This window comes from Ursus arctos, unplaced genomic scaffold (assembly GCF_023065955.2).
Source record: "Ursus arctos isolate Adak ecotype North America unplaced genomic scaffold, UrsArc2.0 scaffold_1, whole genome shotgun sequence".
NCBI classification, from domain to species: domain Eukaryota; kingdom Metazoa; phylum Chordata; class Mammalia; order Carnivora; family Ursidae; genus Ursus; species Ursus arctos.
This window is the reverse complement of record NW_026622763.1, coordinates 55,921,247-55,947,901: the sequence shown is the minus strand read 5'-3', so window position 1 is coordinate 55,947,901 and position 26,655 is coordinate 55,921,247. Positions and strand designations below refer to the sequence as shown.

Sequence of the window (26,655 nt, the reverse complement as noted above, 5' to 3'; positions counted from 1 at the left end):
ACACGTGCGTGTGTTGATGTGGTGTATTTCCCAGTACAATCATTCTTTTTTTTTTTTTTAAAGATTTTATTTATTTATTGGTCAGAGACAGAGAGAGCACAAGCAGGGGTAGCGGCAGGCAGCGGGAGAAGCAGACGTGGGACTCGATCCCAGGACCCTGGGATCATACCTGAGCTGCCTGCCGCTTAACCGGTTGAGCCACCCAGGCGTCCCCCAGTAGAATCATTCTAATGGTGATGGGAGACCTACTCACAGAGTTCCTTTCGTGTGTGAAGAACAGCATCCAGAACTGAATGTGTATCTATGGCTTGTTTAAAAAAAATGCAAAAGAGATTAGAAAAATGTATCCTGAAGTTTGCTTATCAAACCGAGCCATTCTCCTGGCAAACTCAGGATAAACCCTCTGAGAAGCCCTCTCAGGCCTGGCGGCAGTGTCCACTCCCATACGGACCACCAGATAAGAGGTCTGTTGGGGTGCAGGTGTGAAACTGCTCGTGGATGAGTGGGAGCTGTGCACTCTTTGTAGCAGGTGGGATCACCTACCCTTTTGGAAATTCAGTGTCGTTTCTGACTTCTTGTGGCTAAACACATATGTACCTCCTGAGAAAATCAGCAGTCCAAGTTCCGATTCTCTTCACTCTCCAGTTTTGCTTTATCTTTGCCTTGTGTTTGCAGCTTACAGACAAGTATAATGGGTGAGAGTTCCAGTAAACTGGCTGGATCATATTTCTTAGATTGAGTCATTGCTGAGAAACTTGTTTGTGAACAGGAAACAGCCCATGAAAATGTCTGTGCGTAGTAACGTGCCAGACTCAGGAAACAGGACCATTTTCTAGTTGAAAGACAAAAGGGCGGAAGGACGGTACCACCCCTCAGGGAAGAGCAAACTCATGATCTCTTGGTGTATTGGGGAGAATTTTTATTGTCAGAAATCACTGGTTGTTGAAGATTGGGGAAATAATCCTTACAAGATTTCTCTAGAAGGAAAACTTGGACTAGTGGTAACTGTTAGCTACCTGCTTGGAGTCTCTGCCAACATACGACTTTTTGCTAGGCCCGTTATTTTTTAAAATGGAGCTGTAGTTACACAGAAGTTAACTCAGTGGCATTTACACTTGGCCTAGACAGCTGAAAGGCCCCTTCCACGTCTAACATTCTGTGATTTTACATGTGTGTACACACACACACACACACACACACACACACACACACTGTTTGTGACTCTTACCTAAATTATTGTAGCAAATATATTTAAACGTTAGCACATCAGTCCAATAGAACCAAAAGTGCCTGAATGTGGGCAAACGATAAAGAATAACCTATCATCTGCCTTCTCTAGAATGCTCGCTGGAAAAACAACTGGTGTTGTGTTGCGTGTCTTGTAATGAAGCAGTAGGAGAGAAGCTAAGAGAAGTAAAATGGGCAGATAAATATTTATGAAATGTAATAGTCATCAGTGAGATGTATTTTAAAACTACACCTGCTTGTTGTCATTTTACTTTATTTAGTAGGGACTGTGACTTATGAATCAAGGAGAGATTTGTTGTTGTTTTATCAATTCTTCAGAATTTGAGCATACCCTGGGTTGTGTTGTAGCCAAGTATAGCTCTTCATGTTGGACGATGGGATAGGATTCATGTTCCATCTGGTTTTGCTCAAAAATATTTGAGCAGCTTCTATGGAGAAAATATTAAACCAGATTTCATTTTCAGGTGAGTAATATAACCCACCTGGGCATAATCTAAAGACTGACATGGATAGGGAAAAGAAATTACTGAAAAAAATAAATTAGACTCTGAATGCCAATAATTAATATTTGATTGAAAGATCTCAGGGAGAATAAACTTTAAAAGACTTATTTTCTTAATGGAAATACATTTTTTTTTTTTTTAAGATTTTACCTATTTGAGATAGAGTGAGAGAGAGAGCACAAGCTGGGGGACAGAGGGAGAGGGAGAAACAGACTCCCCACCGAGCAGGGAGCCCAACGCGGGGACCCTGGGATCATGACCTGAGCCAAGGCAGACGGTCAACTGACGAGCCACTCAGGTGCCCCTGGAAATACATGATTTTAAGGAGTAGCTGGAGACATGGTTTCATGCTTACCTAGTAAAATTGAAAGTTTTCATTTTCTGTTTACAAGCTTAGTAATCTGTGCAGTTAATTTTTTTTTTAAGTATATTGGTGAAATTTATTTTTAGAAGCAAGCCTCCCACCTCCTTCCCATCTTCAAGACAAAATAAAGGATGGGAGAGGGAGGGGAGGGCAGTGGGTTGAGAGCTGCAGGCCTCATTTACATGTGTGAATATATTATAGAAGCCATTTTATTTTTCATTTCAGGTATTTCCCAAAGCCTCAGTTTACAGAATTACTTAATTTAACAGGAGATTATGCCATCTTGCCTTATCTTTTCTAATTTTTTTTGGATCATCTGAGTATGAAAAATGCTGATTTGTTCAAGGCCTTTCTCTTTATCCTGGAACAAAGATGTTTGTTTCGAAGTGGTATGAGTTAATAATCCAACTTCAGATTCCCCATAAGACATGTAATAGATTACACAGATGGCAAATGATGATATAAACATTTTAAATATGACTATTTCCGTTGGACCAGATGGTGATTTAATGCGAATTGTCAAACATTTATGTTTCTTATTAAATTGTCATCTTTTGTGTAAGCCAAGCTAGCAGCATAATTCGCAACACGCTCAGGAATCACTAAAGGACAACAACAAAAAATTCAGACACTGAGTGGCTCCGTATGGCATGTGAAGGCTCACAGCCAGCGCCTGCGTTGCCCTCGGAAGCTTTTTCCCTAGTCCTAAGGAAATACCTGTTGGAATACTGTAGAAACCGTCCCCCTGCTTTCTTCTCCTTCCAGGCTCTACTGACCTGCCATTTAGCATGGTGGCCTTTCTCTTTAGGGGCTTGGGGAGTAAGAAGCTGTTCTTTCTCAGGGCCTTAGATTTCTGTGCATTAGAGCAGTTTTAGCTTTTCCTTAGGCACTTCCCTTCCCCACTGACCAGTGTGTTAATGGGCTCCACCAGACTCCTTCCTCCTAGATGGCCCACGAGCTTTGTGGGGGTGGGTCATTTGTGGAAGAAGTCATGTGCCCAGTCACAGGGCTCGTTGCAGGAAGCGCTGCCTGCCTGTGAGAGTAGCACAGAACAGTCCCGAGGCCGTGGGGCTCCCAACGGCAAGTCTTAGGTGGACATAGTTCTCATTTTCAACATAAAGCTTTGAAGATGTCATACAACGTCAGATCCCTGAAGGTGTTTTCCTCTGAAAATGATGTGAAAATTTGAGTAACACAGAGGATAATATGTGAAGGCCGCGACAAGAAACCCATTGTTGCTTCGTTCTAAATTTGATCAGAACATCTGTTTTAAGGAATTCAAGGTAGTTCAGACTACCCTTGCTTTTATTTTTAAGCAGTTTTCTTTTAGAGACTTATCACAGCAACAGTAAACATTACAGAAAAATAAACTATAAAACAGAGAGGAAGACCTCTGAGGACACTTCGAAACCCGTTTTGGTCTCGCTGGGATCTCACTGAGGGCTACCCAGTCCGCCTTAAGAACAAGTAGACGCTGCCGCTCGAAGCATCTTTTGGTGGCGTTCCTGGTGGAGACCGTAAGCTCGGGCTCCCGGGCCCGGCGTCGTGTCCGGTCAGAGAGTAGGATGCTCACGAGGTGATCCAGATGGTGCTTCATGACTTATTTTTCCTGTTTGTTGATAAGGATCCATCAGGGTGTCCTTTTCTGAGCATGTTATGGGGAATTTTAAAAATTGAATCCGTTTGGCTGTGCATTGAAGGGTAGTCCTCTGAGGAACTGAGCGACGATCGAATGGGTGTATGTGGGTACATGAAAGTAAACACGAAAGCATATGTTATGTGTTGTTTTCAACGCATGTTGCACAAGCCCAGTCGTCCATTTCGGACCCTCCCTGAGGAGGAACCAGGGAGCTTCACTGCTGAATGTTACTGCAGGCTTCCACTACAGTTAGGTCCACGGCTTCCTGACCGTCCGTTGGCCTTGGGTTTGATCTTGCTTATAGTACAGCAAGTACTAGAACCATCACGGTCAGCATGCATAGCAACATTTGCATAGACTTTACATTTATAGAGCGATCGCTTTCACGTCTCACTTGATCCACCAACGTCTGTGTGATGGGGTGGGGTAGAACAGTTATCTACTGAATTTATAGCTAAACGATCTGAACCCACTCAAGACAGCTCATCGGGAGGAAAGGGTAAGAAAGGAAAAAATAGAGTTGTATCAACTCTTGGTGTGACAGCCACTGGTCTTTTGAGAGTAAATTACAGTAGAAATTTTCTTTCAGCCCATAGAGCTGGGTTCTGGGAATACTCTGAAATGGTCTGATTTGTTAGCAGGTATTTGCAGCATAAACTGCTTCAGTGTTCTTTCAGTTCTTTTTTTTCTTTTTTTTTTTTTAAGATTTTATTAATTTGACAGAGAGGCAACAAGAGAGGGAACACAAGCAGGGGGAGTGGGAGAGGGAGAAGCAGGCTTCCCACTGAGCAAGGAGCCCGATGTGGGGCTTGATCCCAGGACTCTGGGATCACGCCCTGAGCCAAAGGCAGACGCTTAACAACTGAGCCACCCAGGCGCCCTGTTCTTTCAGTTCTTTAACGAAAAAAAATCAAAACTGGGTGTTGCTTTTTATCCTGGGATCTCGTAACAAGGAGAAGTCCCCGCCGAGGCATTCTGGGGACTTGAGGAAGGGATGCGCCAGAGTGGCCCCAGCTGCCGGGACACGTGTTTGCCTTTCTCTTCTGTTGATCGGTTTTCGAGAGGGACTGGAGTCCGGCTGAGATGGAGTGACCGTACATTCTTTTAATTTTAGTGCTGGCATTTAGTGGATGTGAAAAGTCTGAAGACCTCACCTTGGTCCCTTAGCTCCAGCTTAGAGAACAGCCTCGATAGGGTACTCTTGCTGTATCTAAATTCACTAAGAAGGTAGGCCCTAACCAAATCAGAGTTTTAAAGTAGGTTTCTCTCTGCCTTGGGCCTTTGTCTTTCACGTTACCTTTGGATAAACGTGTCCATTAAAGTGGAAACACATCATTTTTAAACTGGAAATTATTTTCATGCTCTGTGTTAGTGGGGAGCTCCCTGAGGAGATAGCCATGTGTGAATAAATGCTCTGTGGTTGCTGTTCTCTTAACATCTCAACATGTTTAAACATCTCAAGATGTTTAAAGCAAAGTATATATATGCCAGTGGATTTTATATCCTGGCCAATTTGGGAACCACTGGTCAATGATCAGATTTTATATTTTTAGTGTAACTTGTGGCTAAAACAGCATGAGTCCAAGATTGAGGCTGCCCAGGACATATCCCTGTACACTTTCTAGCAGGATCCCTTTTTTCTAAACCTCAGTATTTTCATCTGTGAAATAAGAATATTATCTTTATATGGTCGTCTTGTGGATTCGTTTGTATATATGTAAAGCACTTCGAACAATGCCTGGCATGTAGAAAGCCTTTGATAGATGTTGGCTTAAAAACAGTTCTAAGGAGCTACAGATGCTGTTCTAACGGTTACCTACTACGTGTGCCGGTCACTCTGCAGCGCCGCTCAAGGCTGGAATGATGATGAACCCCATGAGTGGGGCTTCACAGCATTTAGGATTCTATCACCAGCGCTAGAGGTGGCCTCTGCTCTCCATCTAGCTGTGCTGCCTTTAGGCTGGGTGGCCTGCTCCCCCTTGTTGGGTAAAAATAGCCCGACTGCTCAGTGAAGCAACCACCGTGTTATTTTTGTCCTTGGAGGCAGAGAATAGTAGAGTCTAGACACACTGGGCAACCCAGTGCTGCCAGCTGTCATCAGAACCCAGACACCTATGTGACGGCTGTGCACACTGTGTCTACCTGCCTTCAGGCCCCAGCTCCCTTCCCCCATGTCTTGATTTTTTTTTTTTTAAAGATTTTATTTATTTATTTGACAGAGACAGCGAGTGAGAGAGGGAACACAAGCAGGGGGAGTGGGAGAGGAAGAAGCAGGCTCATAACAGAGGAGCCTGATGTGGGGCTCGATCCCAGAATGCCGGGATCACGCCCTGAGCCGAAGGCAGACGCTTAATGACTGCGCCACCCAGGCTCCCCATGTCTTGATTTTTCTAATCTCAATCTCATTATTTTCAGTATAGGTGACGTCTTAAATGGAAAATGATTTAAATGTCCTATTTGTGTAGACTTTAACAAAAACTAACTAAATAAAAAAAATGTGCTTTTGACATGTGGTTAGGAAAATCTCGACGTGGTACCAAGGCCTAGCTTTGTTATAGAAATCAAAATAACCATTCCCTCATTGGAAGATTCTGCCCATATCTTAAAACTTTTAGTACCTTCCATCCTTCCCTGGAGCCATGTTTTTTTGTTTTTTAATTTTGTGTTACTTTTTTAAGAGGGTTATTTATGATTTCTCAGAAGTGAAACTAATGGGTACTACCTCTGTCTCAAGCAGCCTCTTGCTTCACTCATGGGTCACAAGATTACCATTAGCTAAACTTTCTTTACTGATTTGTTCATGCCTCAGGAGCTAAAACTCAAGTCAAGAGGAAATTGCTTTAATAAATGAGCCACAGGGACAAGAGTAGCAAGAAATGATGAGGGAAAGTAATTCAGTGTAGGAAATACCAAAGAACGGTGATATTTCACAACTGCTAGATTGGCATTTAACAAGGGTTCCCCCCACCTCTGTAAAATGGATATTTGCTGAGGTTTAGAAAAAATTCCACGTATTTGATCATGTTTTCCAAACTTCATTTCTCATAAGAAACCAGTGGCTTGGAGTGCTTGCTCTAATTTCTGTATTCCGTTAAACAGGTGTGGGATTTCTTGTAATTCATGAGCTTTAATGTGCACCATGTTACTTTGCTCTTCAGTGACCTCTGCTATCACCCAGTCGTTAATAGTCCAAGTTAAGAAGTGATTAGAATGGATGGCTGTGTTTGTAGGTTGTTGTTTCTTTTAATGAATAGATTCATTGAATGGAATTAACTGTGCCCTTCCAGAACATTGGATCTGTGTTCCTATTCAGATTGTCGTCTCCCTACGCCCGACCATCAGCAGTGGCATAATGTAAATTATATGATATCTGCCATTTTAAAAACGATGTGGTTTCTTGCTCTCCTTTTTTTGGACACAGGACATGGATTTAATTGATATACTTTGGAGGCAAGATATAGATCTTGGGGTAAGTCGAGAGGTATTTGACTTCAGTCAACGACGGAAGGAGCATGAGCTCGAAAAACAGAAAAAACTTGAAAAGGAAAGACAAGAACAACTCCAAAAGGAGCAAGAGAAGGCTTTTTTTGCTCAGTTACAACTAGATGAAGAAACAGGTGAATTCCTCCCAATTCAGCCAGCCCAGCGCATCCCATCAGAAACCAGTGGATCTGCCAACTACTCCCAGGTACAGAAAACTCAGTTCTTACGAAGGTGTATGGCAGGGTTTAAGGAACAAATACTGGCCCAGGAGTTAAACCATCTGGCTTTGAGTTCCAGTTTTTCCTTTTACTGTGTCTTCATGACCATATCAAGTCAACTTCCCAGCCTCAGCCTCCTGATGAGTTCAGTACCTGACTGACCGACCGACCTCACAGACTTGTGTAAGGATTACGGGGGCATCAGTTACATGACGGCACTTTGTAAGCTGTGGAAACGTGATGTAAGGATCTAGCAGCCGCAGCGGTGGCAGTGGTAAAGCTAGTAGCACAGATCGCTAGCATTTTGTTCACAGATGAGCAGTTGAAGCTCAAAGACTCAGTAACTTGCTTAGAGCACTCCAGAAATTGGGAAAGCGAAGACTGGAACCCAGATAGTCTGGTTGGTTTGATTCTGTGCTCTGTACTACAGTAAACTCATTTCTGAAAGAAGATAAATGTTTGATTAACTACATTGTAAACATTGTATGACACGGAACAATTTTTTTCTTCTTTTATGTCTTTCCCTTTTATCTAGGTTGCCCACATTCCCAAACCAGATGCTTTGTACTTTGATGACTGCATGCAGCTTTTGGCAGAGACATTCCCATTTGTAGATGACAATGAGGTACAGCGTTTGGCTAACAGTGAAACTCCCCAACTGTATCCAAATACGTCCTATAAGTGTATCCCCATTTTAAAAAAAAGTGTTTCAGGAGGAAATTTTGTCAAAGAAACCTTAGCCTATAGATAATTTTACAATTAAAAAAAAAAAAAACGCTACACAATACAAAACCAAAACCACTTAGATCCCTCTATCTGCATAACCCTGGAAACAAACAACTCATTGGTTATATAGGTACTTAGAAATAAACTTTGGTGAATAAAAAGCAAGCTGGGTAAACCAAGACTTGCTCAATTAACAATTTTAAATTTATTGTGTTTGAAGCACTATACTAGGTATTTTTACCAAGAGATAGAAATTTAAATCCTAAAGATTACTTATTTTGAAATTTATCTTCAAATGCATAGGATAAAACAAGCTAGTAAACGGGTCAATTTGGAGTCAGTTGAGCGGGGGAAAAAAGAGGTGTTTCGTTATCTAGAAATCAGGGTGATAAGTGGTTTTAAGTAGAGAAACACAGCACCGTTAGCCAATTCCGGTTTCAGGTGTTGTGAGGGGGCCCTGGCGTGTACGTCTCCACTGTTGCTGGCGGACTCACGGAGATCAACGCTTTGTCAATTTCAGGTTTCTTCAGCTGCGTTTCAGTCACTTGTTCCTGATATTCCCAGCCAAATCGAGAACCCAGCCTTCGTCGCTCCTGCTCAGGCTCAGTCACCTCAAACTCTGGTCGTTCAGTCAGTCATTGCTGATCTAGACGATATGCAGCAGGACATGGAGCAAGTTTGGGAGGAGCTGTTATCCATTCCAGAATTGCAGGTAACTAAGATCTAAGATCAGTAAATGCAAAGACACTTTTATATTAAGTGTCTTTAAATTAATTACTCCAGTTATTACTGACATGCCACCTACTTCGTGGAAGGATTAGAGGGTGCTTTTAAATTAATCATGAGAGGGGCGCCTGGCTGGCTCAGTCGGTAGAGCGCGTGACTCTTTCGGGGATGAGAGTTCGAGTCCCACGCTGGGTGTAGAGATTACATAAATAAATAAACTTCAGTCACGAGAGCTGCCCGTGCTCACTTAGGTGCACTTTTATTAGTTAAATGGACTGGATGTCTTGAGGAAAGATCTGGTCTTCGTAGGCCAGAAGTCTGATCTAGGAACTGTGAAAATAATACGTATGCTTAGACATAAGTATCTGTTAGAAATGGGAATTATCTGAATTACAGAAGAGCCTGGAAAGAATAGCGGTGGAGAGAGAGTTTACCATCAGATAGAGATTATCAGCTATTAAAAATATTTGCCATCAGCGGCACCTGCCTGTCACTCAGGGGAGCGTGCGAATCTTGATCCTGGGGTTGTTGAGTTTAAGCCCCCTTTTGCATGTAGAGATTACTTAAAAATAAAATCTTTTTTTATTTTTTTTATTTTTTTTTTTTAAAGATTTTATTTATTTATTCAACAGAGATAGAGACAGCCAGCGAGAGAGAGAACACAAGCAGGGGGAGTGGGAGAGGAAGAAGCAGGCTCATAGCGGAAGAGCCTGATGTGGGGCTCAATCCCGGATCTCCGGGATCACGCCCTGAGCTGAAGGCAGGCGCTTAACCGCTGTGCCACCCAGGCGCCCCTAAAAATAAAATCTTTAAAAATAAATAAATAGGTATTTGCCATGAGAAACAGATTATCAGCTATTAAAATATTTAACCTTGATTTACATTTAGTAAAAATTTCTTTCCCACACAGTGTCTTAATATTCAAAATGACAAGTTGGTTGAGACTAGCACGGTTCCAAGTCCAGAAACCAAAATGACAGAAATTGACAACAATTATCATTTCTACTCATCAATGCCCTCACTGGAAAAAGAAGTAGGTAACTGCAGTCCACATTTTCTCAGTGCTTTTGAGGATTCCTTCAGCAGCATCCTCTCCACAGAAGATTCCAGTCAGTTGACCGTGAACTCATTAAATTCAGATGCCACAATAAACACAGATTTTGGTGATGAATTTTATTCTGCTTTCATAGCAGAACCCAGTAGTAGCAACAGCATGCCCTCCTCTGCTACTTTAAGCCAGTCACTCTCTGAACTTCTTAATGGGCCCATTGATGTTTCTGATCTATCACTTTGTAAAGCCTTCAACCAAAACCACCCTGAAACCACAGAATTCAATGATTCTGACTCTGGCATTTCACTCAACACCAGTCCTGGCATGGCATCACCAGAACACTCAGTGGAATCTTCTGTCTATGGAGACACACCACTTGGCTTCAGCGATTCTGAAATGGAAGAGATAGATAGTGCTCCTGGGAGTGTCAAACAGAACGGTCCTAAAACACAGCCCGTCCAGTCTGCTGGAGACACAGCCCAATCCCCGTCACCATCTCCAGGGCACAGCGCTCCAGCGCATGATGCCCAGTGCGAAAACACGCCAAAGAAAGAATTGCCTGTAAGCCCTGGTCACCGAAAAACCCCCTTCACAAAAGACAAACATTCAAGCCGCTTGGAGGCTCATCTCACAAGAGATGAGCTAAGGGCAAAAGCTCTCCATATCCCATTCCCTGTTGAAAAAATCATTAACCTCCCTGTTGATGACTTCAATGAAATGATGTCCAAGGAGCAATTCAATGAGGCTCAACTGGCATTAATTCGAGATATACGCAGGAGGGGTAAGAATAAAGTGGCTGCTCAGAATTGCAGAAAAAGAAAACTGGAAAATATAGTGGAACTGGAACAAGATTTGGATCATTTAAAAGATGAAAAAGAAAAATTGCTCAAAGAAAAAGGGGAGAATGACAAAAGCCTCCATCTACTGAAAAAACAACTCAGCACCTTGTATCTCGAAGTCTTCAGCATGCTCCGTGATGAAGACGGAAAACCTTACTCTCCTAGTGAATACTCCCTGCAGCAAACAAGAGATGGCAATGTGTTCCTTGTGCCCAAAAGTAAGAAGCCAGATACTAAGAAAAACTAGATTTGAGAAGATCTGACCTTTTCTGAGCTAGTGGGTTGTTTTGGGTTTTTTGTTTTGTTTTGTACTGTTATACTAAAAGCTCCTACTGTGATGTGAAATGCGAAAATATACTTTATAAGTAATTCTTTGCAAAATTATAGTCAAAACTAGTATAGAAAATAATATAAACTTTAAAAAGCATTAAAATAAGTCATCAGTATGCTGAATCAGTAGTTTCACTTTAACTGCAAACTTAATTTCTTAGAACACCATTTGGGCTAGTTTCTGTATAAGTGTAAATACTACAAAAACTTATTTATACTGTTCTTATCTCATTTGTTACGTTCATAGATTTATATGATATGACATCTGGCTAAAATAAAAGCAAACTGTTGGAAAACTAACCACTATGTACTTTTTTATAAATACTGTATGAACAAAAAAGGCATTTTTTTATATTAAATTGTTTAGCTCTGGCAAAAACCAATTTAGTTGAAAAGCTGGTACTAATAAAGGAATATGACTGTTAAGTTGTTCTTTGGAATTCATTTGAGTTTGTTCACAGTATTTTCCGGAACAGTAACACACTTAACATACTTAGGTATTCTGCATTTTCAGAATGTTTCCAGTCACTGAAAATATGAAAAGCATTTTATGCTAAACTTCTGGTCCCAGAGCTATAAAGAAATAAAGCATATCAAGAAGATATTTTATCTCTTCAATAGCAAGTACATCTCAACCAAGGAAAATACTGAATGTTGACATGAAAACATTGTTTAGCCACATCAGTACATGTATGCCTACTTTGTGCTAGATATTTTTAAAGTATAGAGGACACAATGGAAATCCCTGTCCTCCTGGAATTGTAGACAGCAGAACTTACACATGCCAGGATTGGGAAGGCCAGGAGAAAGGAAGCATTGCAATTTGAAATAGGGTTGCGGGGGCACCTGGGTGGCTCAGTTGATTAGCGTCCTGACACTTTCAGCTCAGGTCGTGATCTCAGGGTCACGAGATCAAGCCCCATGTCAGGCTCTGCACTGGGCATGGAACCTGCTTAAGATTCTTTCTCCCTCTCCCTCTGCCCCCACACTAGAATAAATAGGGTTGCAAACAGGAAAAGGCTTATTGAGATGGCAACATCCAAAGGTGTGGGAGACCCATTGTATTAGCTTTTAAAAAGAGTAATGCAGACAAGAGAAATCTAAAGGCTCTGAGGCCTATTTGAGACAGAACAAGGACTACATGGCTGAAAATGGAGGGGGGAGAAAGAGAGGGCAGGTAGAGGAGAATGTGGCACAGAACCTTGTTACACCCTCATGGTGGCTTTGGCTTTACCTAGCAAAATGGGGAGCTATAGGTGTTAAGTAGTAACATCTGATTTTTAAGTTTCCTTAGCCTTGTGTGTTGAAAATAGCCTAGAGTGTTAAGATGGGAGCAGTTAGATGAATGGGGGAAGCTCTGAAATACGTGGGAGGGACAGTGTTGTCTTAGTCTAGGGTGGTGATAACAGGAATAAGGAGAAGGCACTGGATTCTACAGGTTTCAAAGGTAAAACTAAAAATTTTCTGAGAGAATGGATGTTGGGCGAAGGTGGAGTCAAGGGCTTAACATCTTTAAGAATGGAGTTGTCCTGAGATGAAGACTGGTTAGAAGGAAGTCTAGGCGGGAAAGTCCGTTTATTTTAGGACATACTGAGAGATGAAACCTATAAATAAGACAAAATTAAGGCCCCACAAAACAAATCTGCAGGCTTTCCAATAGACCACTCACATTACTGATTCACTATTTCTTCATCTGATCAGTTTGTCTTTTGTTTTAAAGTGGGGAAATGGAGATTCATCTTTAGAGTTACGCATATTCAGAGTAAGCACTACATGTGGATTATTCACAGAGTCCTATTAATCCATTAGGAGCAACACAGTGCAGAGGTCCACAGGCCCTAAAGCCAGATTGGCTGGGCTTGCTGCTGCCATTTTCCTAGAATGACCTCCATTAGCTCAAAGTACCCAGGCTAGTTTCCTGTCTGTAGGGCAAGAAAGTATTGAGTTACTATACGAAAAGTACTGTGCCTAGCTCATTAAGCACTCTATAAATGGGAGTTTTTTCCTTATTAGCCTTATTAGGATGTCTTTTAGTTGCTAGTGAAAGAAACAAGTGAGATTAGTGAGAGAATTTGACTTGAATGACAAAGCTTAGGGTTGAAAATGAACTCAGGAACTAAGGGGTGTCAACAGGCATTCAGATTCTGCCCCTGGCCTTTCTCATGCAGTTAAGTATCTCCTGGTGGTGGTGGTGAGATCCCTGGAGACTTCATTTTTCCAACCTCAAGAAAAAAATCTCGGATCTTGACTACAGTGCCCCACTCTTAGACAAAATTATAGGTGTGTGTGTTGGGGGGGGGGGGTGGCATGAAATTTTTTTTTTTTTTTAAGATTTTATTTATTTATTCGACAGGATAGAGACAGCCAGTGAGGGAGGGAACACAAGCAGGGGGAGTGGGAGAGGAAGAAGCAGGCTCATAGCGGAGGAGCCTGATGTGGGGCTCGATCCCACAACGCCGGGATCACGCCCTGAGCCGAAGGCAGACGCTTAACCGCTGTGCCACCCAGGCACCCCCGGGTGGCATGAATTTGAAACCAGCAGCCCCACCTGGAATTGGCGGGTACTTGCCGAGGGGTGAAAAGCACTGCTGGGCAGACTGGAATGGACTTCTAGCTCAAGAGCAGAGGAGTTCATTCAAGTAACCATAGTTCTTTACAATACCTGAAAAAATTACTTTGAAGTACTAAGCATACTGCACTATGCAGAATTAGAAACCAAAATTTTTAAACATAGTAAATCCTAACATGACAAAAGACAAAGCGAAGTTTTCATCTCTTGATCTGGACTTGAGTTAGAGCTTTTTACCGTCCTCAGATTAAATTTGGCTACCCAATTGTTAAACATGAAACTCGTTTCTAGTTTTAAAATGTATACCTATGGCTTTTACATTGATGTATATTAAGCATTCTTAGAAATCGTAACTGAAGGGTACTGCATGTTACATGAAGAAACATCTTGCTGAGACTTCTCAAGCCCGTCAGCTTTAGGGAAGGCTGCTCCACCTGTACTACTTCTCGCACCATACTTACATTTTTAAGCCTCAGAACACACACAAAATTCTCATTTGTATTTTAAAGATATTTATCAGGACAGGTTCAGTTTTCAGTTGCTTTTTATACTTTTTGAGAGCTGGAGAGAATTTGAAGACCTCAAAAACGTTCATTGTATGTGGAGAAAAACTCTTTGAGACATTGGCATAACAGGGGCGCCTGGGTGGCTCAGTTGGGTTAAGCATCTGCCTTTGGCTCATGAGTTGGGCTCCCTGTTCAGCAGGGGGTCTGCTTCGCCTCTCCCCCACCTCGTGCTTTCTGGCTATCTCTGTTGCTCGCTCTCAAATCTTAAAAGACACTGGCATAATTAACTTTGTCACCCATTAAATTTTAACTATGCTTGAAGATATTAAGACAGTACCTGTAATTACTACCAAAAATATCTTTAAGGACCATGGACCAGGCAACAGATTAAGTTCTTTAAGCCATTATTAAACCTTCAGACTTTGAGGGTAGGTATAATCTATATTTTACAAAAGAGGAATTTGGTAACAGCTCCTAATCTGGATAGAATGTCAAAATTTTGACTGAGTTACTTCCAACATTTAATGAAATTTAACATTTCCTTCAATATTAGAGACAAATCACAAGTATTCACAATGCTTGAACTGTTAAAAATCCTTACCAGATTCGTTATTTCAAAATACCATTTATGCATCACAACCTCAAAGTCTGAAGTCAGACCCACTACCCTCACTTAATACTTGTGCATGTATTACTAAATCAAACTTAATATTTTGATCACTATTTTTCGAGGGGGAAGGGGAGAGAATCTTAAGCAGGCTCCATGCCCAGCACAGAGCCCAACATGGGGCTGTATCTCATAATCCCAGCTGAAATCAGATGCTGAACCGACTGAGCCACCCGGGTGCCCCTTGATTACTATTTTCAACGTAATGTTTAATTCTACGTATTTAATGTATATGAAACCAACATCCCTAAGGGTCTGTTGGCATCACCGCACTGCCAAAGTTTAGCATGCGTAAAAAAGAAACCCCAAGTAATTTGCCCAAGCTCACAAAACAACTTTATATCTTTTACTGATAGTTAACTTGATACGAAGAAACAAAAACCTATTCCATTTTCCAATACCTATTAAGAATTTAAGAGGAGACAAAGATTAAATCCAAACAGACCACCCATCAGTTCTTTTCGTAAGTACATAGTCTAAAGGACAAAAGTTTATTCAACATTTCTGTCAACAGTGCACAGACTAACAATGTATTTTTAAGTGAAAATTACCTGTATTTTAACTTCAGGTGTAAGTAGTTAACATTTGAGATTCATCTTTGTGATTATAGGCCCTCCTAACAATTGTAATGGCTATCTATACACATGAATGGAGTGACCCTTAACAATTTCTATTTTAAATAAAGCTGCCAACACACTTGCACTTAACATTATTTACCCACACTTATCGATAAATTTTACAAGCTATCTTGGGCAAATTCCTATTTCCTAGCTAGCTTTCAGTAGGACGTCCACTTAACCTTCATCGCTTAAATGGTAGTTCAGTACACCCTGCCATTACAGGCCTTTGGGGAAAAAAATCTAAGCAAAAATGGTGTATCTTACCTATTAATCTTAACCCCTTCCCAATCCTTGGTACTTTCTGTACGATCCTAACTTAACCATAACAAGGTCCAATTTTTGCAAAACACTCATCTCCAAGATTTAATTACAGTGTATGAATACATGGAAGATTCCCATCTTTTCTCGTTGCCTGAATATTTAACATTTTCATTCTGAAAAAAAATGGCTAATATACTTATTTTGGTAGAAATTAAGTCCACTCTTGCCGAGTTACTTTGGAACTCTATTGAACTAGGATATAAGGTACTTAAAGCTGCAAAATAACAAAACCACTGCATGTGTTGTAATCACGCAAAATGTGTTGGAATCCTAACAGCTAAAATTCCTCACATGGTTTCAAGTATTTAACATGTTATTAACGCTAAGAATCTAAATACTTGTGCTGTCAAGTTTTCCTAAACATCACAATTCTCAAAGACCTACCTTACAAACTCAGCACTTTGAGAACTGTTATCACCTTTATTTGGGTTAAAATGCAGTAATGCAGTTTGATGAAATTTCATGTTTTTTCCTCCCAGCCCACCCTCACACCACAGCAGACTCAACCAATCCACTGCTTTTGGTGGGGGTGGTGGGGTATCATAACCTTAACTATTTCTTTCCCCAAAGTTCACATTCCTCACTTGCCACCCCAGTATTCTGGTATTCAAGGCTTACATCCCTAATAGGCTTTTGGTTTATTTTTTCCACACCTATTTCTAGTGTCACATATTTGTTTTCCACTGAATAGAATCCATCTTTAAAATTTACTGCTTTGTAAAGGATCATTCCAAGTTTCCCTTTATTTTACTAATAATGTAATATTCACCTAGTGTTTAAATCACATGAACACTGTGAAGCAACAAAAACAACACACACATTTCTAAAAATATTTTAATGAAAAAGTTATCTTTCTGTAAACATTTCATTATACTACAAATGAAACATTTGAATCCATTACAGACCACCTCTTAATCTTAAAAATCAGGATAAAACATTGAAATTTAAAAGTAATCTTGAGTATTATATAGGCTAACAATCCTTTCATCACCCCTGCATTAATTTGCAAATTATCCGACTACTTGTGACATCAATTATTGGAACTCCAAGATACTGCTCTTAACTAGAAAGGTTTCAAGTTGTGGCTTACATAGTGGAACTCTTAAAAAACAAGCTTATTTCAGTTGTTCAGATACTTAACAAATCTTTATTACCCAGTTTTCTTCAAGATTTCAGTGTGCATCAGGTTTCTTGGGGTTTTTTTGAAAAAATGTAGCGTGGGAAGCAGTAACATGTGAGATAGCTTGACAAGATCAGCTGAAAAGTTTGCCTCAACCATTTCCCCTTCTTTAGAACCCTTTTTTTTTTTTAAACTGGTGCTATGACGGAAGAGCACATTTTTCAGGAATGACAGTGGAGCTACATTTAAATAAAATCACTTTATTTCATAAGAAATGAGATGGACTGTAAAGAACAATGCCTTTTAAAAAATGTTTCCTGTCTTAATTTCACACTAAAACCAGTAAAGAAAATTTATCATTAAAAGACTATTACCTTCTTCAACACTTCATTCTATGTGTAGAAATTCAGTCCTGATTTAGGTACGGAAATAGAGCCAACCAGTCATTTTCTGAGAATAAACTTAGGCAAAGTAACCTATCTACTTATAAACCTTATAATTTAGAAACTGTATGATGCCTGTCCAAGTGTTTGCCCAATATGGGGCTTAAACTCATAAACCCAAGTGTGAATTGCGTGCTCTACCGACTGAGCCAGCCAGGTACCCCTCAAATCTCAATTTTTAACAAGCCCTTTTGAGGCAGCAATAGCCCTTATGAATAACCAGCAACTGATATGAATAGTAACTAATATCTTAATCATTCTTTGGGAAATCTTTTAAAAAGGAAACATTAGCATAATTAGGCCCTACTAGTTCTGGACAACTGGATAAAAAGAACCAAAAATGTATCTTATTAGTTCAAATAATTCCCTGAATTTATATGCAAGAGAATTTATGAGGCCACTTGAATGAAGACCATTTTTCTATCTGTTCACCTGACAAATGAGGATTGGCACTTTAGTGCTTTTGTTGTGTCATGCTTATTACCTTACTCCTCCTCTTACCAAAAATCACCTGTACCCTAAAGACACCAAGAATGAATTATATACATGGGCCACATCTGACTCAAGATACTCATGGTTGTTGCAGGGCCTTAAACGGTTTTGTGTGTTGGATGTGGTTCTCAGAGTGTTCAGCTGAATAATTTTGCCAATGTACCTACTAGTTTGAAAATATGTAAGGTGTACTTGTAGGGAAACAAATGGTGTCATCAGCTTTTACTGTGAGCTACAAACCTTACCCAGCCAGAAACCTTCGTATTTAAGATGGTAGGAAAGACATTCCTCATTTAGGCAAGAAGGGTTCTCATTCAACCTGCAAATCAAAAAGATTACTCTTACCTTGCTTTACAAAAAATTACTCTTTAATTAGTGAAAAAATTCAAATTCAAGCCTTACCTAAATGCTTATTGCCCTTCCTTGCAGGTCTAAATGCTAGACCTAGTGACTGTGGCAACTATCTCTCATTGATGTTCCAATAGGCGAAGAGCTCCTTCCTGCTAGACTTTCTTCGATATTTCAGTTGTAATAAGCAGATTTAACTAGCTTTTGGAAAGTTGCTCACTATCACCATAGTATCTTATGCCTTCACTTCTCTGTAGTTGAAGCTCTTGCTGCTGCCTTGTCATTCTTTATTTATGCTGACTTGTCCATACTCAAAAGGCTGCTGAAGTCCTGTCTTAGTGAGTCTCCTTTGATCCAGACTGTGCTTAAAATGCACATCTTAGGTCCTTTAAAGCTGGTTAAATCGCTCTCCTCATGGCTTACTTTTCCACACTGTTCACAAAAACTAAGCTAATACAACTTATAAACAGGTCACATACACAGATTTCACCTGCTTATAGGTTGCAAACATCAACTTACTGAAAATATTTTCACTATTAAACTAGTTCCAGAACATAGAAAGTTTGTTAACAGTACAATTAACCTCATATGCCATTAAAGGATACTGTCAAGGTTGTGTCAAACAATTTCACAAACAAACAGGAAATGTTAATCTCCCCCATTCCTTCAACCTTTATTATATGGAATAAAAGAACTTGAGACAATTTAGCTCAATTTTAATAAAATGTTTCCCAAGCAGTACTTTGACCAGGTACCCAGGTTTAAGTTATGAACATTGACAGTGTCCATTTATATAACCACATTTGAAGTTGTTAAAGACTTAACCATTTTCTAATATTAGCCTATTTTCTACGCTGCTTATTCACATATGTCCGTTAACAAATGGAATGTTGTCTGTTACATTTATTGGTTTGTGAGTGTTTTCTGGAGAACTGCAGTATCTGTGAAGACCGATTTCCATGCTGGCATTGCATGCATCCAAATATTAATAATGCACAGAGGCACAGAATTAGAGCAACAAGAGAGCATATTCAAACACTAGCACGCCCCATTCCCCTTTTTATTGCTTGTTTTTGCTTAGTACTTCTGAAAACAAAAATAATCTCGAATTCAACGTTCAACTGCCAAAGAAAGAATAACAGCAGAGCACATAACTTAGGGCTTGAATGAAATTGTAAGCACTAGCTGGCGCAAAACAGTAGACATTGGTGTTTATATATATGACCTTATCTGAAACTCTTCTCAACCAAGGTCTTCCAAACCAAACTGTTAACTCATACCAACATGATTTAGGTTCAAGCATACACATGGAATAACAGTGTGTTCTTTTGGATTTTAAGTAAGCAAGAACTCAGACTATTCAAATTTGAATTCAGGTCTCTGGGAAGTGAGAAGCTTGTACTAAGCAACTGTGCTACACTTCTACTGCAGTAAAGTCATTTGGGATTTTATCTAGACTGTCCTCGGTTTTATCCAATAAAATACAGAGGGTACAAACAGGAAAGCATGCCAGCCAGTTAAGGGTTCAACAATGCATGATTTTTATTCTCTTGCTTCTGAAAGCTTGTATCAAAAAAATATATATATATTAAACCAAGGAAAATAACTGAAGACTTATGGGCCTCTTGTGCTTTGAAAAGGAAAAAAAAAAAAGGGTAGCCACTAATTTGCTCAGACACAGGCTTAGTGGTCCTGTATTTTGAAGTTTTTAAGAATGGTTTTTAAGGGAAGGGAAAACATCCACTACCCCTTTCCAGAATTTTAAACAGAGGGCAGTAGACATTCTTTACACCCAAATAAAACTATGGCAGTTCACACGTGACCAAGGTGAATGTAGAATGGAGATGTTCTAAACACAGCTAGGACTCTCAGCAAAACTCACACACTAAAATCATATGATTACATTTTGAAAGAAAATGCACAAAAACCAAATAGGAATTTTGAGATTTTTTCATTTGAAGGTAAATCTTAACGCTATTAAATTCACAAATATGCTAATTTAAATACCCAATTCTATTTATCTAAAACACACATTGCAAACATACAAATATCTATTCTCTCCACATGTCAGAGCCCATTCATTTCATGGTTTGGAAATGCGGAGAATAGATTCCCCTTAAACTGCAAGTCAGCAGGTGTTTCTTTACAGTTAACTTTAGCAAAATTCATACAAAATAGTAATTAACAATGATCTTCTTTACTTGTTAACTCACAAGGAAACACCTTCAAAACTGCATTTTGTTAAAGTTTCTGTACTAAAATGTAGAAAAACTGAACTACACAAATATTGAAAAGTTAAAAATTCCTTAATTTTTTATTCCTGGTACCACTACCACAATTTACAGGGCAATATACCTGATGTAATGAAAAGAAAAAGAAAAAGACAAAGCTACAACAGATAAAAGACCTCAGGAATGTACATCTAATTGACACTACATTGCATTAATCAATAGCTGCACTTTTTGCAAACTGTGGCTATGACAGTCCTGAACAAGAAGGGTTTCCTGTTTAAGCTGCAGTAACTTTTCTGACTATGGATCATCGTTCCTTCTGTGGCAGATTTTTACAGTTCCTCTAATGCATTTGGGACGACTGTCTCAAAGTAACCTGCAGCTTTCCTGACAACTCCTCGCTCTCTCTCCTGCTAAGAACTGTAGCCTGTTGAATAATACAGGATAAAAAAATTATTACACTCAGTGAACAGTTCCACATATTCTTTATCATCAATATAAAATTTTAAAGATACCTACCCTTTTCTTCTGAATTTTTTTTTAGAACCTTCTGCTACCATATCCACCACTTCCACCACCAGATCCATAACCACCTAGAAATAACACAGGTTGTTTTTTAAAAAAATGTTTTTAAGTTTTTAAATTAAGAAATCCATGAGAAATTTTAACTAAAAGTGGAGGGGGAGAACTTACCACCATAGGGACTGCCCGAGCTTCTTCCACCAAAACTGCCCCCCTTCATGGGTCCATAATTTGACTGCTGTTGTCCACTATAATTTCCAAAATCATTATAGTTCCCACCACCACCATAGTTACCTGAAATTACAAAAGTTTTACTTGTGGTTAACCTACACAATTATTTTCCTCTTTTAATACACGTGCGTATTATCTTTCCATAATCATGACAGCACACTCTAGGAAATGTACAATGCAACCCTTCGAAAACCATATATAGAGCTACGGACTCCACAACAGAGGCCGTTTGCAGACTTCAGGCATTAAGAGAGGGAAAAGAGTGAAGATGGTCCAGAAGAACATGTATGTGAATACATGTCATCTTTTGTTCTACATCAGATGCCAACATCCTTGCACATTCTTGGCTTCATACCACTAACCCCATCAAAACTGTGCTTGATTCACTCCAATTTGGACACAGCACAACTTCTAAGTCAATGACAAAGAAGGTACTTTAAATTGGCTGTTAAAAAAAATTTTCTAGGGGTGCCTGGCTGGCTCAGTGGGTAGAGCATGCAACTCTTGATCTTGGGGTCCGAGTTCGAGCCCCATGTTGGGCATAGAGGGATTAAAAATAAAGAAAAATTTAAAAATTAAAAAAAAAAAAAAAAACCAAACCCTAAAAACCTTGTCAGAACTTTAATGCACACCCAAAAAATTCAGTGCATTATTTATAACAAAGCGCTTTACCTGTAGTTATCATAGAATAATGATGCAAACTTGCTTATTGTCTGAAATGTACCTAGGACTTCTGTCCCCTTAACTCCAGACCATTTCATTTCAGTGTGTCTGCATGTTCAATTTGCAGTTCCCATTTGTCCAATTTAAAAATGCCCAGAATTCTGACAATAAGTACATTAATGAAAAATGTCCATTTCAATTACATAAACAGCGAACGTATTTTACCAATTGTTCAATAGCCAGCAAAGCGAGAAAATTCAGTTTAATCTTTCATCATTTGAGTATTTCCTAGTATTACTATTTAACAAAATGTTGCATTTTAATATTTTCAAATATGTTATGAACTATAAACAATTTTGAACATTTAGAACAAGTGAAAGCTTACCACCTCCAAAATTTCCTCCTTCATTGTAACCATCATATCCTCCACCACCACCACCATATCCGCCTCCTTGGTTTCCATATCCTGGTCCACCACCACCATAGCCTCCTCTACTACTATAACCAGGACCACCACCATAGTTGCCACCTTAAAAAAATTGGGAGTCACACAAAAACATAAATGTGTTAAGTCAAGTTACTGAACCCTGTATTACCAACTGATCAACTTGAAAATAAACCAATGACTTAACATTCTAAAAACTGGTAATACCTCATTAACAGAGCATCAAAAACCTGGGCTGGGGTGCCTGGGTGGCTCACTTGGTTAAGTATCTGCCCTAGGCCCAGGTCATGATCCCAGGGTCCTGGGACTGAGCCCTGCATCAGGCTCCCTGCTCCGTGGGGAACCTGCTTCTCCTTCTCCCTCTGCCATTCCCCTCCACCCCCCACTTGTACTCTCTGGCTGTCAAATAACCTTAAAAAAAAAAAAAAAAAAAAAAAAAAAAAAAGCCTAGCCTTGTGAGGATTAAGACAAATGCATAAATACCTTTTCACACTAAAAAAAATTTTTCTAATTTTTAGAAATTAAAGTTCACTAAAGAAAACAGTGAACAGTCTCCTGAGACAGACAATTCAGCTCAAACACTAGTAAAATAAATGTTACTGGCCAAAAAAGAACTCGCTAATGCTACAAATTTAGGGGGGAAAAAATCTAGTTCAGAATACTTTAATGGTGAAGCCACGCAAGTTATAACTGAAATAAAAATATAAACAAATATGTAACCTTCCATAAAGTACAGAAACAAAATCAAAGTATCAAACATCCATTAAAAACTTACCATCACCTCCAAATCCATTATATCCACCATCACCTCCTCCATAACTACCTCTGCTGCCACCACCTCCACCACCATAGCCTCCTGAAGAAAATCAAGGCATGAATTAAAAATAAACATACAACTTACCAATAAATTTCAGACAGACACAATCAAAGACCCCTCTTACCTCTTCCACCAAAGTTTCCACCACGGCCAAAGTTACCACCACCTCCAAAGTTTCCTCCACGACCCATGAAGTTGCCAGATCCACCTCCACGACCTTTAACACGGGCAAAGGAGAGCTTTAAAAACTTTACAAATGCCACTCGCACCTACTGTAGGTGTATCTATTGTACTACTCACCTCTTTGTGATCCAGCAGACTGCATTTCTTGTTTAGAAAGGGCCTTTTTCACTTCACAATTATGCCCATTAATAGTGTGGTATTTCTGAACTAAAATTTGTTTTAATCAAACAAACAAACAGAAGTTATTTGAGGTTTGGAAAAACATATAAATGATAACCTTTATCACTACATAACTTACTCAAATATCAAGTAAGTAGTGACTGAGTGAGAATGAGGGAGTGTTCTAAAATGTCATTTATGAAAACTGAACCATATGTTATATATGCTATCAAACAATACAAAATGATAAGCAATTTGGCAAATCTAACATAGCACAAAGGGACCTTTTCTGTTTTCTCATTCAAGTCCCAATAAATTTCTACTTACCAACAATTTTATCAACTGTATCATGATCATCAAAAGTTACAAAAGCAAATCCTCTCTTTTTTCCACTCTGCCTGTCTTCCATAACTTCTATGGTTTCAATCTTGCCATACTTTTCAAAGTAGTCTCTCAAGTTATATTCTTCTGTATCTTCTTTAATACCACCAACAAAAATTTTCTTCACTGTTAGATGGGCACCAGGCTTTACAGAATCCTACAAATAAAAAAATAAGTCAAAACCCAAATTCTCCAACAATCTCACGTGTCACAAAGCATAATATTATCAAAATACCTCTCTAGAAACAGCTCTCTTTGGTTCCACTACACGCCCATCAACCTTGTGTGGTCGGGCACACATTGCTGCATCCACCTCTTCAACACAAGAGTAAGTCACAAAACCAAAACCCCTGGAACGTTTTGTTTGGGGGTCTCTCATCACCTACAAAACAAAAATTTTGAGTATTGAAATACATCTGTAGAGGTCCTACACCCTTTAACAACCTTTTTTTCTGTTCCTTTAGTAACTCACCACACAATCTGTAAGTGTACCCCATTTTTCAAAATGTTCTCTTAAACTATCATCTGTAGTTTCAAAGCTCAAACCACCAATAAACAGTTTTCTCAACTGCTCTGGTTCCTTTGGATCATGGCCCTGAGGAAACAAATACGTTTTAATTATTTCTTTTAGCAGGTGAATTGCTGAAATGTAGACGTCTTTAATCTGCTACAAATAATAAACTCAGCATCAAATTCATGTACCATTAACATTTTGTCCAATTAAAAATTGGAATAAGATCACGCATCAAATGGTTAAAGGTACCCAAGTACCAAAAAAAAATCTATACAGCCTTTCAAATGCCGACATCACCTGAACTACATTTAAGTCCAAGAAAATTCCAGAATCAAAGTCCTTTAACTTTAGACTACAACTAAAAGTACCTGGGGACAAATTATTTTAAAAGTTGCTACTGACAAACTGCTCTTTAAGAAACCAAAGTGCTGTAGTAGTGTTCCATCCACACCATTTTTCATGTCTTCCCTCATCAGTCTACACTTCAAACATTCCATGTTAAACCACAAAACTGTGAAGTATGTAACTTAAAGGTTCTGAGTGGCAAATTTTTAAAAATCCTTCAGTTTCAAGCACAGCAAGGTTAAAATAGGTATTATGCAATTAAAGAGTAAACCAGCATTATCCCCCACCCCAGAATACAAAAAGAAACCGACCATTATCCTGATAGCTTTCTGTAACCAATTTATGTTCCAGGTTTTATACTGTAAAGTTACCTATTTGCACTTGTATTACAGGGCAAAAGTTTCAAAAAGATATTACAGGGTCACAAAAAGGGCAGGTTGCATTTGTATTAAATATAGTATATACTTTTTGACAATAATGGAGAACAGGAACTGAGATTTTTAAAAAGATACGGTCCGAACTGTTTTGCAACTGAACTAGCTCCTCACTAAATTACATGAACTGCCATTCAATGCATGCATTAAGTATAGTTCATCCAAAGTCCTTAAATAAAGGGGCTCACATTTACATTCTAATGTCTTCATGTGTCTTCCAAAGTAGAGATGTTAAGGCATTTAATATGAAAAGACTGTCACATACTAGAAAAAAATGTTAAATGATTAATAGCCTAAAGCATCAATTCACTTGGTCTCATCTTTTCAAATCTTGGTTAATACATTTAATCGATAGAACACGGAGATGACAAGAAATTATAACCCACATGAAATTATCTCAAACACATGAAAAATTCAACTTTGGTTGCAGCCCTCTCAAACAAAAATTCAAGAAAAACTACAACCAGAGCCGACCCACATGGCGCGAAAATACGTGTAATTCTAAGTACTTTAGCAAGAATGGCAGATCAGGAAGTATTTTAAAGCAGCAAACTTTTTAAAAATTTCGTACTGTCAACAGGGTACTGCGAAGAAAAAACAGGAGAGTTAAATTCTCGTCGCCTTAAAGATATCTGAAAGGACTAGAAACGCGCCGGCAGTAACTTCAGCGAAAGCACTAGGCCGCAAGATTCGAGGCCATTTGTGGCATTTTCTGCCGGGCCGCCTACTCGCGCTTCCTTCCAATCCCGCGCTCTTTCCCGGCGGCGGAGCGAGGCGGCGGCCATTGCGGCCCAATGCGCCATTTCGTAACGCGGCAGCGGATCAATGTCAATGTGGCCGCCGCCCGCCTGCTCGCTCGCTCGCCCGGATGTGACTGCTCGTCCCTTCCCCTCCCCCACCGCCTCCTCCCAACCGCTCCCGCCGGGGCCCGCCATGCCGCCCTCGGCCTCGAATCCGAGGCCGCGCGGCCGGCGGGCCGGGTCCCCTCCCGAGGTCTCCCCAGCCACGCAGCGCCTCCGAGGGGCCACCTGTGCAGCCGAAGGAGAAAGCGAGGAGGGCGAGGGGCCCCAAGAAGGCCTCCGCGGCCCGCTCCCCTCCCCCCCCACCGCCCGTCTCAACGCAGAGCGCGGGACGGCCGATCCGGTCCACCCGGCCTCCCCGCTCCCACCGAGCTAAGCCCCCCACGCCGGCCACTACCCATCAACCCCCCGCTCTCCCCCTAATACCTCCTCCCCCCGGCGGCGGCGGCGACGGCCGGAGTCGGGCTGGGGGCGACCGGGCGGCGGTTTTACCTCCATTTTGAGACCGGACTCGCCTCTTCCAACTCGAGTTCAATATGGGACCGAGAGGAAGAGGCGGGGCTAGTCATCACGTGACGCGCTTTCCGCGCGCCGCCGTGCTGGTGGGGGAGGGGCGAGCCGGGAAGGGGCGTGGCCAACTGGGCGCGAAGAGAGTATGGGCGAGCGGGTTGGCTGGCGAGGAACGGGGGCGGGCCGGGCCGCGGGAACGCGCGCGTC

The 26,655-nt window shown here is 40.3% G+C and overlaps 2 protein-coding genes across 17 annotated transcripts in view; one reads left to right on the top strand and one right to left on the bottom strand.

Moving 5' to 3' along the window:
* Positions 1-11,553, top strand: part of NFE2L2 (NFE2 like bZIP transcription factor 2) — a 141,945-nt gene extending 130,392 nt beyond the window's left edge. For all 9 annotated transcript variants that reach the window (XM_057318849.1, XM_057318852.1, XM_057318856.1 and 6 more), the window contains 4 exons: positions 7,176-7,442; positions 7,991-8,080; positions 8,702-8,893; positions 9,818-11,553. In XM_057318849.1, coding sequence (XP_057174832.1) covers positions 7,176-7,442; positions 7,991-8,080; positions 8,702-8,893; positions 9,818-11,044 — 1,776 coding nt within the window. In that variant the 3' untranslated portion in view covers positions 11,045-11,553. The remainder of the gene's footprint in view (positions 1-7,175; positions 7,443-7,990; positions 8,081-8,701; positions 8,894-9,817) is intronic.
* Positions 11,554-16,630: 5,077 nt separating this feature from the next.
* Positions 16,631-26,534, bottom strand: HNRNPA3 (heterogeneous nuclear ribonucleoprotein A3). Of its 8 annotated transcripts, none has more exons than XM_026492477.4 (11): positions 26,365-26,534; positions 24,318-24,440; positions 24,081-24,227; positions 23,792-24,002; positions 23,423-23,512; positions 23,247-23,339; positions 23,081-23,161; positions 22,246-22,389; positions 21,138-21,260; positions 20,964-21,037; positions 16,631-18,184 (listed from the first exon to the last, which is right to left on the bottom strand). In XM_026492477.4, exons 1-10 carry the CDS (start codon positions 26,434-26,436, stop codon positions 20,985-20,987), a joined length of 1,137 nt encoding a protein of 378 aa, XP_026348262.1. In that variant the 5' UTR covers positions 26,437-26,534; the 3' UTR covers positions 16,631-18,184; positions 20,964-20,984. The 8 variants fall into 8 exon arrangements, with proteins under 8 accessions (XP_026348262.1, XP_044237387.1, XP_026348261.1 ...); XM_044381452.3 differs by having other exon boundaries at positions 22,249-22,389; XM_026492476.4 differs by having other exon boundaries at positions 16,631-20,871; positions 26,365-26,524.
* Positions 26,535-26,655: the final 121 nt, after the last annotated feature.

Excerpts from the sequence above, each read along its gene's own strand:
- HNRNPA3 (XM_026492477.4), bottom strand. The coding sequence starts at position 26,436 with ATGGAGGTAAAACCGCCGCCCGGTCGCCCCCAGCCCGACTCCGGCCGT. Across the intron at positions 24,003-24,080 it reads AGAGAGCTGTTTCTAGAGAG|GATTCTGTAAAGCCTGGTGC; the intron begins GTATTTTGATAA and ends TTTTATTTGTAG. Across the intron at positions 21,038-21,137 it reads CTCGGGCAGTCCCTATGGTG|GTGGTTATGGATCTGGTGGT; the intron begins GTAAGTTCTCCC and ends TGTTATTTCTAG.